Below are 16,895 nucleotides of genomic sequence, written 5' to 3'. Positions count from 1 at the left end.
CAGTTTCATCCAAGAGTGCTTGGAGTTATCCCGCCACCACCCGCTCCAACACCTTGCCCAGAAACGGGATGTTGGCCACTGGTCTATAGTTAGTGGCCATCTCTGGATCCAGTGACGCCTTCTTCAGGACCGGTCGGACTACCGCCTCCTTTAAAGGGGCAGGCACCCGACCCTCCCTCAGAGAAACGTTAACCACTTCCAAGATCCAGGTCCCAATCCCGTGCTTGGAATTATTTATTAACCAAGACGGGGAAGGGTCCAATAGGCAAGTGGTGGGACGTACTCGTCCAAGCACCTTGTCCACATCATCGGGCCACAATAACTGAAATTCATCCAATAATTCTGGACCAGACGGCAGCATTGGCATCTCCCCAGAAATCTCTGATTCATTAGTGGAGTCCAGCTCGTGACGAATCTGAATGATTTTCTCCCTGAAATGCCTGGCAAAGTCATCACAGCGGGCCTTTGAGGGTGGAACCGGATCTTCCTTAGGACTCGGGCGAACCAGGCCTTGCACCACTCGAAAAAGTTCTGCCAGACGGCATTGTGAGGAGGCAATGGAAGCGGAAAAAAACTTCTTTTTCGCCGCCTTCACTGCCACAGCATAGGCCCGATAGTGGGCTCTCAAGTGTGTTTGGTCAGATTCATCCCGTGATTTCCTCCACCTACGCTCTAGCCGTCTCCCAACCTGCTTCATCGCCCACAATTCAGGTGTATACCGAGGGGAAGAGCAGGCTCTGCCCGGTGGGAGAGGACAGTTAAGAGCGATCGTGTCCACAGCCTTGGTCATCTCCCTGTTCCACAGTTCAACCAGAGCCTCGACAGGAGCACCAATCTTGTCAGCCGGAAACTCCCCCAGGGCTTTCAGGAATCCATCCGGATCCATCCGGCTCCGGGGGCAGACCTACACAATTGGATCCGCACCCTTACAGAGGGAGAGGTCGCTCTTGAGCACAAACCTCACCAGGAAGTGATCTGACCATGATAGGGGAGTCAAACATAAATTTCTCACCCTCAGGTCACCCTCTTCCTGCCCTGTCAAGAAAACCAGGTCCAGAGTGTGTCCACGTTCATGGGTCGGGCCGGAGACATGTTGAGACAGCCCCATGGCCGTCATGGAGGCCATGAAGTCCTGAGCCGCCCCAGTCAGACCAGACTCAGCATGGAGCTTGAAGTCCCCCAGGACCAGCATCCTGGGGGTCCTCAACACCAGGTCCGAGACGGTCTCTGTCAGCTCAGATAGGGAGACTGTTGGGCAGAAGGGTGCATGGTACACCAACAGAATCCCCAATCTGTCTCGTTCACCCAACACCAAGTAGAGGCACTCCAGCCCTGGCCTTGAAGAGACCGGAAGTCCCGTGAGAGAGATGGAGGCTCGGTAAACCAAAGCGACCCCCCCTCCCCTCCCCTCTGGGTGTGAACAGTGCTGAACCAGATACCCAGGCGGGCACAGTTGAGAGAGGGCAACATCCCCCCCTCTCCAGCCCAGTTCTCCGTTATGCAAGCCAGGTCAGCCCCCTCCTCCACAATCAAGTCATGGATGAGGGAAGATTTATTATTGACCGACCTGGCATTGAGCAGCAGCACCGTCAGGCCTGAGGGGTGGTTGACAAGGCTACCTGGCACCCTCTGGCTGGGGGAAGAACCAGAAAGAGGGACAGGTGTCAGCCATCTGTCCCTCCTTTTTCTACGTGGACATGTTAATCAGGAAAATGAAATGAAACAACCAAAATCATCATAAAGAAAATAGAAATTCTACTTATCTTCCTTGGGATTCTTCTTGAAATGTGCACAGCCTTGTAGCATTTCTGTATCTCCTTCCATTTCAGACCCAGTGGAGCTGAGACTGGTCAATGGCACACATCGGTGTTCTGGGAGAGTGGAGGTGTTTCATCTCCAGCAATATGGAACTGTGTGCGATGACAACTGGGACATAAATGATGCCATAGTTGTGTGCAGGTACCTGAACTGTGGAAATGCCTTATCTGCCCCACGAGGAGCTCGGTTTGGGAGAGGGTCTGATCCCATCTGGTTGGATGATGTGGAATGTACAGGAACAGAATTGTCCCTTGGTGTTTGCAAGGCCAAGCCTTGGGGAAGCAATGACTGTAACCATGGAGAAGATGCTGGTGTTGTGTGTTCAGGTAAGTTGCTTTGGTGCAAAAACCTCTGTTAGAAGGAGGTGGTGATGGAAAGGCAACTGCATTAGGCCTGGTTCCATCAACAACCCTCAGAAGTGGGTGACAAGAGCAGAAGGGCCTAAATGCCTACACATCCTACTTGTGGACTTCTTATAGCATCTGTTTGGCCACTGCAGGAAGCAGGGTGCTGTGCTAGATAATGTATTTGGTCTGATTCAGCAAGGCCAGCTCTACCATTAGGCAGAGTAGAGCAACTGCTAGTGGAGCAAAGGCTACAGGAGCAAGGAATGGCAGCTTCCTGAACTCACTGGAAAGGATTCATCCAGATCATTACATTTTCATAAGCGTTTGGGTTTGCTCTCTGCAAAATTAATCTTTTGGTCATTCACTTTACTGCTTTTTCCCAGATGATCTCAGGCTGGTCAATGGTTCTAATCATTGCAGTGGGAGAGTGGAGATCCGGACAGCCCACAGTGATGAGTGGGGGACTATCTGTGACACCAACTGGGACTTAAAGGATGCTGAAATTGTGTGTAAGCAACTGGGCTGTGGAAGAGCAACCTTAGCCCCACGAGGAGCTCATTTTGGACAGGGATCAGGTTCCATCTGGTTGGATGACATGGACTGCAAAGGCACAGAAGATTCCATCCAAGAGTGCAGAGCAAACAACCAGAGAAACAGCTGTAATCATGGGCAGGATGCAGGAGTAGTTTGTTCAGGTAATCTCCAATTGGCCTTGGTCCTTGCAAAATAGGAATGGGGAATAATGTACCTAAGCCTATGCTTCTACATCAGTCATGATGGAAAAGTAGAGAACAGGCCGTCCTCTTCCTGACACCCTGCACAACCATGTTGCATCCAGCTTCTCTCACCATCTCACCAAGTTCTGAAGGTGACAGATAGTGTCTCTAGATCAGATAATCTGGATTTTATTTTTTTATTTACATTTATATCCTGTCTTTTCCTCCACCTGCCTAAGGTGGTATACATGACCCTCTGCTCCATATATGTTCACAACAACCATAAGAGGTAGGTTACACTAAGAATCAGTGCCTAGCCAAAAGTCACCCAGTTCAGTAAAGTCAGACTCACTCATGTCCAGTTTTAAGGCTGGTCTATCGGACAAGGTCTAGCCACAAAGAGAAAATCAGCACTGGCTATGCCATAGTAGTGTAAATATTTTTGGCAGAGAACTACCACCTGCCCTTTTGGCAAGGTGTACATAACTTAAAAGCTTTTCAGGTGGATTATATTCCTTGCATTTTAGTGGCTACAATTGCTGGTCTTCTGATGCCCACCAGCTGTTCAGTCAAGCCATAGTTACATGTTAGAAGGGAAAGAAAGAAAATGACAGGAAAAGAAATTAAAATGGGGGCAGTGTTCCCACCAGCTAAAGAAAATATAAGAACTGGGGTGGGAAACAATTAGATTTGCCTAAGGAAGCAAGATCAGCAGCCCAGTCTTTCCCCTACCTGCTCTGAAACCTGACTTCAAGGTTTGCCATTCTTCATTCATTGAGCTTTTTAAAAACAGCCTAGTGGCACTTCAGCTGCCTAAGACCTGAGCTTGCTAGATCCACAGAAAGCACCTTAGTGTCATACTAATTAGTACTTGGCACCACTGTGCTTTCCTCATGCCTGTTTATTTTATTTGCACTTGGTTCAGCAAGATCCTGCATCAAGGGCTCAGCCCATGAAACTGCAAGGGTTTCATGCTGAAGCTGCTGCTGGTAAGCTCTTAGAGTGCTTCTTCCTTCTCTAGAGTGGATGGGAAGTCCTTCTGACATGTACTAAATCCTCTTCATCCTGGGCTTTCTGCAGAAGCGTCCACACTGAACGTGGCTAATGTCCGACTGGAAGGTGGTCCACACTCCTGTGCCGGGAGAGTTGAAGTTTTCCACCAGCAGCAGTGGGGAACTGTGTGTGATGACGGTTGGGGCCTTCCAGATGCCAGTGTGGTATGCAAGCAGCTGAACTGTGGCTTTGCTTTGGAAGCCCCACATGGAGCACATTTTGGACGGGGCGGTGGATCCATCTTTCTGGATGACGTGAATTGCACAGGGACCGAAACCTCCCTCAAAGATTGCAGGGGACGTACCATTGGAGAGCATGACTGTGACCACTCAGAGGATGCTGGGGTGATATGTTCAGGTAACATAGTGGGGAAGGGGAGCTATTTGCTAGAGCCAAACGTTTCTAGCAAAGCCTCAGCTTTGAAATGCAATAAAATCAGTAAAAGGAACCGGACACAGGGAAGGATGCTTAGTTGCTTCACCATTGGCTGTTTCTCTGCTCAAAATCCCCTGCCCCAGGCTCCTGATCTACCTTTGTAAACACATCTGGAATCCAGTGTGGGAAAAGTAAAGAAATGCTTGTTCCAACCCACCTTTCCCCCACTGCATCGCATGGCTTGCAGTAGTTCTGCAGAATACTACAGCTACTCATATAAGATCCAGCAGAAATTTATTTGCATCTGCCTGCTTGCATGCTAAATGAGCCCCAAGTGGATATGGTTGTGAAAGATTGCCTTGTGTACTTCAATTTATTCATTTTGATTTAAAAAGATTGTCTTTGTTTTACTCAAAGTAACAAATGACCCATCAGTAGCACATCCAGTTTATAAATTTTATAAATTTCAAAATTAGAAAATGTAGACTGAGTCAACTCTTTTTAGCTAGCCATTGTAAAAAGCAGAGTCCTCTTGGCAAAGATCCATGAGGTATATATCCAAGAGTTATATCCTGCCTTTTTCTGCATGAGAGAAACCCATGGCAGCTTACATTCCTCCACTGTATCCTCAAAGCAGCACCCCTGTGAGGTAGGTTAGTCTGACAGTGAGTGACTGGCCCAAAGGTCTAGTTCCCATTCATGGCAGAATGGAAACTGGAACCCAGCTCTCCTAGGTCCCCAGTTCAACACTCTCACCACACCAGTGTGTATATTGTTGTGCAATATATTTTGCATATTCTTTGGATAATCAGGAGTTATAAATGAACAAATCAGTAATTAAACAATTGCAGCAGAAGCTGTCACACTGCATGAATCTGAACACTAGGATGTTTGAAGCTACTCTGGTGACCTATTTGGCAAGAGAGACTCCTGGATCAGCCAAAGAATGCTCCTGCTTTTAGGACCTGTCATTGTTAAATATGTCTTACTTACCTTAACAAAGAGCCTTTGGAGCTGTGTTACTAAAGAAATGCAAGAACAGCTATCAAGTATAAAACAAAAGAAAGACATGTACAATATACATTCTGAAATAAAAGGATATTTTAAAATGCAGCAGCAAAAAGATGGCAGACTGAGAAAAAGTGAGGTTGTGTTGAAAAAGCACCAAAGTATGTCAGGAGGAATGTAAGAAGTAGATGTTCAAGCTTTGAATATTTCCAGTTGTCTAGGCCTGGTGGGTAAGTAAATGCATATGCTGAGAATGGCAATTAGTACACATTTTTTAGAAGACTCAGGAGGTAGTGAATCACACCTGGTTAGGATAACCCAGGATATGGTCTGTGTCTGTTGCATCTCACACTGTGTTTTGACATAAGAGGGAGTGTGTGCCTTTTGTAAATCAACATCAGAGCAAGCAGGTATTTGTTAACTGGGGCATATCTGATGGCTGTATAACTAAGGAATGCTACAGAACTAAGGGGCTTCTCTTTGTGGGGAGAGACACTTGTTGCCTTCAGGAAAATTCTAAACACTTTGGCTGGTGCTGAGAAGACATGAAAAGAAAAACCAGAAGAGCTTCCTTTGGGAGCCCATTGCACTGTCAAGATGCCAACGCTGAGAAGGTCCATCACATCACCAAGGAATAGCATGTGACTGTCTGCCTTTGTTCTGCAGGTCATATGGATGTGCGGCTGGCCAATGGACCCCATTCCTGTGCCGGCCGGGTGGAGTTGAAGAATAACAACACCTGGTCCTCTGTTGGTGACTCTGGGTGGAGCCTTAAAGAGGCCACAGTAGTATGTCGGCAACTGGGCTGTGGTTCAGCACTGTCCGCCCAAAAGGGCAACCAATATGGCTTGAGTTCAGGCCCGGCCTTTCTGGAAGAAATGAAATGCACTGGATCAGAAGCATCTTTAAGTGAATGCCAGGCCTCCCCAGCAGGCCCCAATAAGTGCATCTGCGGCACCTATGCAGGAGCAGTGTGCGAGGGAAAGCCAGGTACTAACATGACTTCGTCATGATCACTTATGTGTAGAGAAGCAAGCTGAACAAAAGTTCTCCCTTTCAACTACTGTCCTCTTCTGACTTCACAGGCTCAGGTAAAACTACTGCTGTGGTTTTGAGTCTCTTAGCGATTGCCTTGATTATTGGTGGGGTCTTCTTGTACCTGCGATGGAAGAAAATGAAAATTTCAGTGAATCCTTTCCGTTGTAGAAGAGGTAAGGTTGTGCCAACACAGTTTCCAGCCTTGATCACTGAATTGGATATCTTTGAATCTGACTGCACCACCAAATATTTGCAGAGCAGTTTGCACAGTCCTCCCCTAATAACTGTTTCCTGTCCTAATTAGATCGCCTTCTTCAGGTTATTTGGTTTGGGTTTTTAGCAGAAAAATTAGCACTAGCACAGATGCTATTGTTATTGCAGTGTTCTGAAATGCTATGTAAGTTGTTATTGGATCAAGAGCTCTGCAGCTTCCAAAATTTAAGCCATTTTCCCACCTTTCTTCAACCATCATAACCAGTTTCTTTCTATAAAAATAATTAACTGGATTATGCATGCAACCACACAACCTCCACCTTGTTCTTCTTTTGTAAACAATGCTGCTTATGTCAGAATCCTGGAATCTCAATTTGAGAAGAGGGAATAAAACTTGGGGTTGTAGGAAAGATCAATCGTTATGAACCTCCATGTCTTTATTGTCTATCCCAGGTTCCCGTGGTTGACTCATGATAATACAGGCTGCATTACTGGGCAGGCAGAGATGAACTCTGCTGCAAAGCTTCAATACCACTACAGGGCATTTATAGGTACACAGGTACAGGGCAATTGATGACAGAATGCAGATTACAATAAGATTCTGAGGTCACCACATACAGAACAGATAAAGAAATGTCAATCACACTGTAACAATGAATTACAATATTTATAATTGTCTGTATTGACACTTTAGTTGAGTAACTTGAACCCATCTCCAGGTCTGCTCAGACATGCAAATTCAAGCTACTAGAAACTATTCATGATAAGCTCAGACCCCTATCTAAACATTCTGCATGATCAGGGCACATGAAGCCCTTTGGGCTATCAAAAGATTATTGTAAACTGAATTCCAACAATGACTATTTACAATGGATATTTGGGCTAAAATGGCCTGTCTGCTGTAGCCTACAGCTAAAGGTGAGAGAAAGGAGCAGGGAAATGCCATTTTAAACAGTGACAGCTTGGTTTTGAGAAGGAAGACAGGATTTGATCCCACAATGCAAAGGCACACATGAGTAATGCTTTTCAGACAGGATTTACTCAAATTTTCCCAACACTTAACACAATCAAATTGGTGATATCTCTGGAGAGCACCACAGTGTCCAGACTAAACTACCACCAAAATTCACAGAGCAGCCCCCTCAACTAGAGCCAACAAAAGGCATGCAACTATTTATTGCACAAAAATGTTGCAGTAGTACAAACAGGTAAGAAAAGAATAATCAGAAACCAAGGCACTGGAAGCAAGGGCTCCAACAGAACACCTTCAGGCCCAAGCATTTGGGGGTTTAAAGCTCAAAGTATGCACTTTGAAATGCGCTTGGAAACAAGCTGGCACTAATGCAGATCTTTTAAAGAAAGCAAGAATAGTCATCAGTTCAAAGGGACATAGTGAAACACTTCCCTGTTGTATTTCAAACCTGAACTGGCAAAAGAGCTACCTAGATCCTTGGCCTCTGCAGGATCACACACACAGTGGATTCCAAATGTGTAATCACCAGCGTCAACAGGAAGAGACAGGAGGTGATTCCCTAACTTGTTGGGACCTGCCCGCTTGTCCAGGAGTTAAAGTGCCCTCCAGTATCTCTCCGGTCTTGCAGCAGCAGGCAGGTCCAACAGAACCATGGCAGGAACTACCCATCAGGTTCTAGCTACATCCAATTAAAGGCTAGCCTGACCATGCTTGACTTTAAGTCCTGCCATCACTGGGAAACTCCAGTGAATGTTTGCTGTCAGAAATGGTACAAAAACAGGGTTTCTGAGAAACAAAGATGAATGCTCAGGGCAACCCTGATGCTTGCCGAAGTAACCCCACAAAAATATTTCAAATATGTTGAATGACACCTGGAAAAGATAAATAGAGGGCAGGAGATACACTATGTCTAGAAGGTGAGAAGAGAGTAGGTTATTTTTGTTGCTGGTTCCACTTACTACATGATTAAAGTGTGCATTTTTTGAAATCTGGACAGGCAGACCATCTTTAAGGATAAGTGCTATTAAGTGGGAGGTAGCAGGAAGGTTCCAGCAGAAAGGAGGGGAAGCTGGTCTACAGTGGAATGGCGGCATTTTGAGATCATTCGGGGGCTCAGTCTGTTCATTCACTCTTTTCCCCTTGCAGAAGTATTTATGGAGAATATCACAGTGGGATCCGATATGGTTAATGGCATTCGAGAGATGTACTCCCGAGGAAGAGAGCAAGTTGCACCCACAGCAAACCCTGAAGATGACACCGTCTGTTTGGTGAAAGACACCTCTGACGCTTCCACAGACAACACTAATTGAGAGACTGGGAGGGGGCAATGGCTTGGATGCAGATGAGAGATGAACATCTACCAGGAGAGAGGCATCTTCCATCCATTCACTGAAGGAGGCCATATCTATGTCACCAGCTCTTGCACTGATAGAGTGAATTTGCAGAGACTTGTGTGTGTTTTGCTGGAATCTCTGGAAGCATGCAGGTATCACCAGCCTGAGAATACCAAAAGGAAATGGGAACCCCTTAAGCATGGATAGAAGACAAACTGGAAATCCCTGAAAATATCCACAGTGCCAAAACTTTTAAGACTTTGGAAAGTTGTTTCAAAACCCTTGCTTTCCCTACTGGCCATTACATAAAACAACCATTGATCTAAGTTCTGCTGTAACCCATACAGAGCATGTTTGTCAGATGCTAAACAGTAAGACCCAGAAAGCATGCCTCCTGCTGCATTTGTAGCTTGCTTGTAAGACTTTTCCCCCAGAAAATCCTGATGGGAGTCAGGCACCTTCAAACATGGAAAAGGAATTGGTACAGTTTCCGCATGAAGTCCCTGCACTATACCTCTTCTCCATCATACACCTGACCATCACCCAGTCCCCACCACCAACACAATCCAAGTACTAAGCAGGTCTGACTCTGTTGAGCTTTTGGTTTGGACAAGATCCAGTCTTTATAGCTCCATCCTCTATATTATCTTGGCTGATTCTTATCCTTACTTGTCTGGTTATTAGCCTAACAAAGAAACAAAGAAAATGATTTAATTGCATATGCTAATCCAGATGAGTTAGAGTTTCTGTTTGCCTGTTGATTGAACACTGATGTTAGCTAGGCTGAAGAAACAGCAGTCTTGCACATTATTCATTGCAGGTCTACTCAAAAGAAAATCCCCTTGATGTCAATTTCTTACTTCCTAATTGGACTGCATCCTTAATGGGAAAAAATAAAAGGAGCAAACTCAGTTCCCCTTGGAGAACCTGGGTCTGTTTCAGTCAGACTCAGTCTTCCAGCTGTACTTAAGAGGAGTAGCCATATTGCATGCCCTTATTACAGATAAAGCTGTACAGATTATAACAATAAACTTGCTGTAGAACTGTTCTCACCATATGTTTGGCATACATCCTTCCTCTGAGGTTTATTGGAAACCAAAGGCCTGATTCATCTCAATCATGAAGAGAACATCTCTCAGAACTAGGCTGTCATGTTGATTGGCTTGCCTCTCGTGTCAGTCAAGGCAGATTTAAAGCTTAAATAAGAGGTAGGAAACCCCTTTCAGCATGAGGGGCAATTCCCTTTTGGAGAAGTTGGGGAATGGAGGAAACAGAATTTGCCAGGAAGTAAGAAAAAATAAAGCAAAAAACCTCACACGTGGTTCCACTTTGAAAATACGTTGCCTTAATTCCATCAGTTTGAAAAACACACAAATGTCCTTCAAGCTGACCCAAAACATCTACAGAAAAAGTAATGACCTTTTGGAGGGTTTTTGCTAAGGAAAAGAAACCATGCTAAAGTGAAGCAATGGTAAATCTGACTAAGTCAATGAATCATGTTTACCTATTTAAGATGTCATACTTGGGAAGTCTGGTTTTATATATGTGCATCCAGAGATATAAACTGGGACGATAGGAAATCTCTCCTGAGTCAGAGCACTGGTCCGCTTCACCCAATGTTGACTTGCACCGGCTCTCCAAGGTTGCAAGCAAAAGTCCATCCTAGCTCTACCTGCAGATGCCGGGGACTCATCAGGGGCCTGCATGCAAAATGTGCTTTGCTGCTGAGCCACACTCCTCCCGATAGTGGTGTGGTTGCTGACATGTAGCAGGGGTCCATTTCCATGTTGATTTTGTCTTAACATATATTGCTGAAAAATTGCACAGCCTGCAACTTGTCCCAGTTTCTGCTTTGTTTCTGCATTTACCAAATGTGCAAGTCTCAGAATTGACAAGGAAAAGGAGAATAAAGACTTAAAAATAAAAACTTAACACTTTGGAGTAGGAAAAATCTCAAATGTTTGTTGTTTTTTTCTAGTGTAATGGAGGACTATGCTTGGAAACAATCCATGCTTTAGGAATGCAATCATATGTATGTCTGCTTGGATTGAGTCCTATTGAGTTCAGTGGGATTTAATCCCAGGTGTGTGTGTATATAGGATTTCCATCCAAAGGCTGGCCATTTTTTCTCTGCTTTAAATGGGATCAGAGTGTTAAAACAGTGTTAAAATATTCTCCTTTGGATGTTCTAATGTGTGTGCTTTTTTCTTAAACTCAATGGAAAACCCAAGTGAAGGGAAACATGAAAAATGTTCTATGGGAATCTGCAAGTCCATGGATTTGAAAACTTCCCAAACAATTAAGGGATGGGAATGGACACAGTTTTTCAGAGACAAGGCTTTAGTTTTCTTCACAGTAAATCAAAAAATATTACAGAGCTGAAAGGTACCCAAAAGGCCACTTCATGCAACCACAAGACTGCTAAGCAGAGCAATTAATCCACTGGCCCATACAATTAAAATTATGGGACACCATAAAGCAAATGTACTGCAAGGTTAGCACTTAAGAGACATTTAGCATAAATGACCCATGCAGGTGGTCCAAGCTGGCAGTCTTTCCCAGCCTTGTCCCAGCAATAAGAGGCAACAAAACAAACAATTATTTAAAGACTATTGACTTTAAATGGCCCATCAGCTGTGGACCATTTATATATTGCCAAAGCCATGTGTCACCACACAAGAAGACACACATTTGCACATGCTCATGTAATTCAGAAATGATAGCTATAATTTAGATAGATGTACAATATGCAATACTATAGTGGGGCAGACGGTGGCCAAGTGGGCTTCCTTAGGTGCCCTGGGTGATGTGCCTTCCCATTCTGTAGTCCAGTTAAAGGTCCCTCCCTGCTTCTGGTTCCTTATCTTCAAACTGGACATGGATTGGACAGTCCTTCCAACAGAAGACACCTTCAAATAAAGTAGGGCATCTTGGCCATAGTCAGAAGCAGAGCTCTCTAGACAGAACATTGGTCGTTCAGGCCCTTAATATGTTCTTATATGTCTTACAAAGATATTTCACTAATTTGTTTCTGCTCCATACCTCTTCTCCTTTTCCTTTCAACAACCAGCTCCCACCTCAAAATATTATCCTTTCACTATCTCCTTACACACCCCAGTCCATCCTGTGCGGTGCTTACTAGCAGCTCCTTCCTCCATACAGTGATCTAGAAGGCCAGGGAAGAATGCAATTCACAGCAAGCATAGTATTACCATCACTCTGCAAGCACCAGTTTTAAACACTGGGTGCTTCCAGATGAGGTTTTTATTATGCAACCCAGCCTCATTGGTGGAATATTTCTACTGTTTCTTCCATCTTTTTTTTCTGAAAAAAAAAAACTGTTAAAGAGAAAAGGAAAAGCTGTGCAATGTCTTTGAAATGGTAGTGCTAGGAGCTGTCTACCTGGAACCACTCTTTATATACTTAAAGCGCCATATATTCATGTACAATAAGAACCCCATGAACAATTTTCTCTACCTGTTTAGCAAACACTTAGCCACATCCTTTGCTCTAAGTGATTCTGTACCTGGCATCTTGCAAACAGCAGGAAAACTTTTCTCTTGTCTGCCATCAGGTTAGTCTAGTCCATTCAAAATTGAATTAGTGGAGCCTTTCCCAACAAAGTGGCCTCCAGATGTTTTGGACTAGTCAATGGTCAGGAATGTTAGAAGTTGTGGCCACTGGCCAGGCTTGTAAGGGCTGCTGGAGTTGTATTGTTCAGAAAGGGCTTTTTGGTTTGCTGTTTCTTTGGCCTTTTATATCTATGAGGCTAGTGGTCATGTCCTAGCATAGACACATTCAACAAAAAGCATTCTATTTCAAATTTATAGACTAGGGTTGTCAAAAAAAAAAAAAAAACTTGTGGACTGCATCAGAAAATCCCAGATTAGCAGAACAGGAGAATGTACACTCAGATCTACATGGGTGATGCCACACTCAAATCTCAGTAGTTTATTGATAAGCTCACCCTGGAACCCCCTTGACAGAGACAAAACTACAACAGCACTACCAATAGTAGTCACTATGCCCACTAACTATAAGTTCCCTGAGCATATACAGAATCTTTTATAGGTTGTTAGTCTCACAGTAGTGAGGCTGATGATGAGGGAAGAATGGGTACATTGTGAAAAACAATGCAGGCATAAACAGAGCAATGTAAGTTAACAGCAGAGAGGATATTCCACAAGGTTACAGTGGTATGAGTGGTGAGCATTGACAAGACAAATAAGACATGAATCTTAATAGATCCCAGGTATGGGTTTTGACATGCAAGTAGAGATGATTCCATCAGAACAGGATAATCTCTTCAGGGCTGTTCTCATCGATTTGTAAGCTAGCTGGCCACAATGTTTCAGTGTGAGTAATGGAAGCTGGATAGCCAGTAGCTGGAACTGATAACAAGAGGCACTTCTAAGCATTCCAGAGGGAATTAGTGCTGCAACAATGTAGTAACCACCTTCCTCAGGCTGTGAGCCTCCATTTCTGAAAGAAAAAAAATAAAATAAAGGAGCCTCCAGTGCTACTGCTTTTCCCAGGAACAGAGAACTTGGTAGAAAGGTTCTAGTTCTTCCTGGGCAAGGGGAGCCGGGCACTGCTGTTTGATTTTATATCAAAAGGTACACATAAGTAACCATTCTCTACAAAGATTTATTTAGATATTTCCAACCACTGCTATGGGGTGGGGGGCAATTAAACAACAAATCAACATTTCCTCATTAATCATAACCCCTGCTTGTTGTGACTAGCCCCTTTTCAGCCTTTGGGGACTCCTCACTTCACCACCATTCCACCCAGCTTCCTCAGCCAAAATCTAATGGATTCAAACTGCCTTAGAATCCTCTATTACTCTTTCTTCTCCAACATTTTGTGAGGCGGAGAGCCTTTTTTCTTTCTAGGAATGCATTCCCTACAGGAGTAACTTTATTCTTGTGGGATGTCTGTGGAATAACCTGTACATCCAGCTTAAGCAAACATCAGAGGAACCACAACAAAGAGGGCAACTTCAGGGCTAAAAGTGCTTCTAAGGAGTTTTTGACTCTGGCCATATATGAGAGCATTCCATTGAGTCAAGGCTTTGTCTCCATAATGAGGATTGTGTGAATTATGGAAGCACCATAAGGTATAAAAGTATATTCTAAGTAACTGGCTCCATCAGTGCTGAAAGGTAGATTCTGAGATAACACACAGGAGAGCTTTTGAGGCAATATAAAGTTAAGAAAACACTTGACAACAGAGTGGGTGGGTACAGAGATGCCTTGTATGGTGGGGGGGGGGACACATGTGGACTTTCATATGATTGGTCTACAGTATACGACAGTATATGATTGGTCCATGATCCATCAAAACTGACTACATTAGCTAGGGCTGATGGGAGTTGTAAGCCAAAACATCTGAAGCATTATGAGCTGCCCTCCCAAACAAATCATTAGGCCAGCAACCGAGTTCCTTCTGCGTATAAACCACATGCTTGTACCACTAAGGCACGGCAGCTTTGCCTTGTAGTTTCTGATCCCACAAGCAAACTAACTAGGCTTTTTTGCACTGTGGTCAAGTGTATCGATCTGTTCTAACAAGATAGTCTCTGAGGTTTTTCTTAGATACCAGTGAGGGTTTTCTACCTTTTCCTTGAGCATTAAACTAATCGTTATGTTAGTTTTTATATGGGCAAATACTGATGCTTTTTCTCATACCCCCAAATGACAGAGGTGACGGTGGGGCAGAGGCTGAGAGAGAGTAGTATGCTCTGGACCATCACTGAATGGTCCAGCGCTGTAATAAGGCTTGGCCTGCCTTTGCCCATGCTAGATGATGAGCCCATCAACTCACAGCTCCGCTTTGTAGCTGCACCGCACAGAACCTCCAGCCTTGCAGGAGCAAATCCTCTCCCCTTGACGTTCAAATCCCCCATTTATATATTTATTTAGGCTTAAACCCTGGAGCGGAGCTGGGGCGCAGGAGAACGGAAGGGCCAGAGCAATGGCAATTCCTCCCTCCTGGACCTCCTCCCCCCTCTCTCCTTAACCCTTAGAGTCGCTCAGCTCGGGCGGCCACGCTTCTCCCGCAGGCTCGGCGCCTTCCAAACGGGTGGGAAGGGGAGGCGCTGCTAAGCCTTATGCTCTCTGGCGGCGGCGCAATGCTAGCACACCGCCTTCCCGCAACCCAGAAGCTTTGCGCTTCAGCGCCCATAAGCAGCAGCCGACAAGGCGAAAACACAGGCATGCCGGGAGTTGTAGTTCAAGGGGTCTAGCGTGCGGGAGCGGCTGTTTTGCAGAGCTGCAGGTCAGCTTGCAATTCACGGGGCGGTGGGGCAAGAAGCCTGGCTGTTGCAAGTGGGTGTCCTGCTCTCCCGTATCACCTGAAGGTGCCTAATACGTGGTCAGGGCTCCCCAGTATCTTTCTAGCATTGTACCTGGGCACGTATCATACCATTACCCTGATTCATTCAGGGAATTTTACAAGATTGGGTCCCGACTGTGTGTGTGTGTTTATTTATAGACTGCTATTCCCTGAAGGAGCGCTTACACTTACGTCCATATATGCCCGCCCGCCCCCTGAGATCTGCGGGAGAGGCCCTTCTCCCGGAACCCTCCGTGAAGGAAATTAGGAGGATAGATACTCGGAGGAGGGCTTTCTCCGCAGTGGCGCCCAATCTATGGAATGCGCTCCCCAGAGAGATCCGCCTGGTGCCGTCCTTATTTGTTTTTCGGCGCCAGCCAAAGACCTTTTTATTCAAACGTCATTTTAACTACTAATACTATTTATTTTTTATTCTTCGGCCAGGGCGGCTTATTTTATATTGTTAACTTGTTTTATATTTTTATTGTATAATATTTTAATTGATATATTTGTGAGCCGCCCCGAGGCTTCGGCGAATGGGGCGGCATAGAAATATTCTAAATAAATAAATATTCCGTCCTACCTGGCTGTCTGCCTGGTTTACAATCATATAAAACAACGTATAAAACAGTTACTGTACATATAACTGATAACATGCTTTCCCAGTACTTTCTCCATCTTTTCATGAAAAGACATTTTACTTCTGGCAAACATTTCCTGATGGATGAATAAATTCCAGCTGCTGATTTCATCAGTCTTTTTTTTACAATAACTGGACATGCACATGGTAGGTATGTCATGAGCTGAGCTGGCCAGAGCCGAGGATCAGACTAGATGGCTCAGGGTGCCCCTTCTGACTCACTCAGTTTGTTTCTATGTTTTTGTATTTCGTGCTGTAATTTAATCCAGCACTGAGGCAGTGTGATTTCACAATGTAAAAACTGGAAACAACCTCTGACTCTTCCTCTTAACTGATTTTTTTTTAACTGAAAGAGAAAAAAAAAATTGGAAAATCGGAGAGCTACAGGTGAAAAATGACTTCCTCAGAATCCCCCACAAGAGGAAGAATGTGTATTTCATTGCATTTATAGCTCACTGGATATAAATAGAATTACTAGATTAAGTTAGTCCTTCCTAAATACTAAACAGACTTCAAGTTGCACCAAGTACTGGGACAAAAAAGTAATCAAAACTATTCTCTCATTTTTAATAGATACACAGCTATGACACTTTAAGCTCCATAACAGAAGAAAGTTAGGATACGAACGTCCCTAATAAAATGAAGAATACATACAGTCTACTGCAGGGGTTCATAACATGGTGCCTGCAAGAACCTGCAAACCCTTGCACAACTTTCTTGTCACCTGTCAAGATGCCCTTCTTGTTCCACTGTAAAAATTCAGAAGAGGGGGGCAAGGCATGCTATAAATGTACTAATTTTCCCATTGGCAATTGAGATTACTGTGAACTAATTCCCATGGATGCTCAAAACTCTGGGTTCAAAGTGGTCAAGTGCAATGGGGCTCAGAACCACCCCCTCTGCCTTGTACTCAGATTTGGGAAGCGTACTTGTGCTTCGTCTTGCTTCCCATTGCAGCCATTTCATGATAGTTCTTAGGACAGTTTCTCAAACTGCTAAAATGCCTACTGGCACCAAAAGGAGGCTTATTCCCATTTTAGCCCT

The 16,895-nt window shown here is 44.5% G+C and overlaps 1 protein-coding gene across 1 annotated transcript in view; it reads left to right on the top strand.

The window, feature by feature from the left end:
* Window positions 1-11,064, top strand: part of LOC123033485 (deleted in malignant brain tumors 1 protein-like) — a 39,797-nt gene extending 28,733 nt beyond the window's left edge. Inside the window, exons 8-13 of the mRNA XM_044450091.1 lie at window positions 1,830-2,144; window positions 2,549-2,860; window positions 3,962-4,291; window positions 5,984-6,307; window positions 6,403-6,528; window positions 8,688-11,064. Of these exons, the coding sequence (XP_044306026.1) occupies window positions 1,830-2,144; window positions 2,549-2,860; window positions 3,962-4,291; window positions 5,984-6,307; window positions 6,403-6,528; window positions 8,688-8,851 (1,571 nt within the window). The 3' untranslated portion in view covers window positions 8,852-11,064. The remainder of the gene's footprint in view (window positions 1-1,829; window positions 2,145-2,548; window positions 2,861-3,961; window positions 4,292-5,983; window positions 6,308-6,402; window positions 6,529-8,687) is intronic.
* Window positions 11,065-16,895: the final 5,831 nt, after the last annotated feature.

Source organism: Varanus komodoensis, unplaced genomic scaffold, assembly GCF_004798865.1.
Source record: "Varanus komodoensis strain SLA01 unplaced genomic scaffold, ASM479886v1 scaffold62, whole genome shotgun sequence".
Lineage (NCBI taxonomy): Eukaryota > Metazoa > Chordata > Lepidosauria > Squamata > Varanidae > Varanus > Varanus komodoensis.
This window is presented reverse-complemented; position numbering and strand designations above follow the sequence as displayed.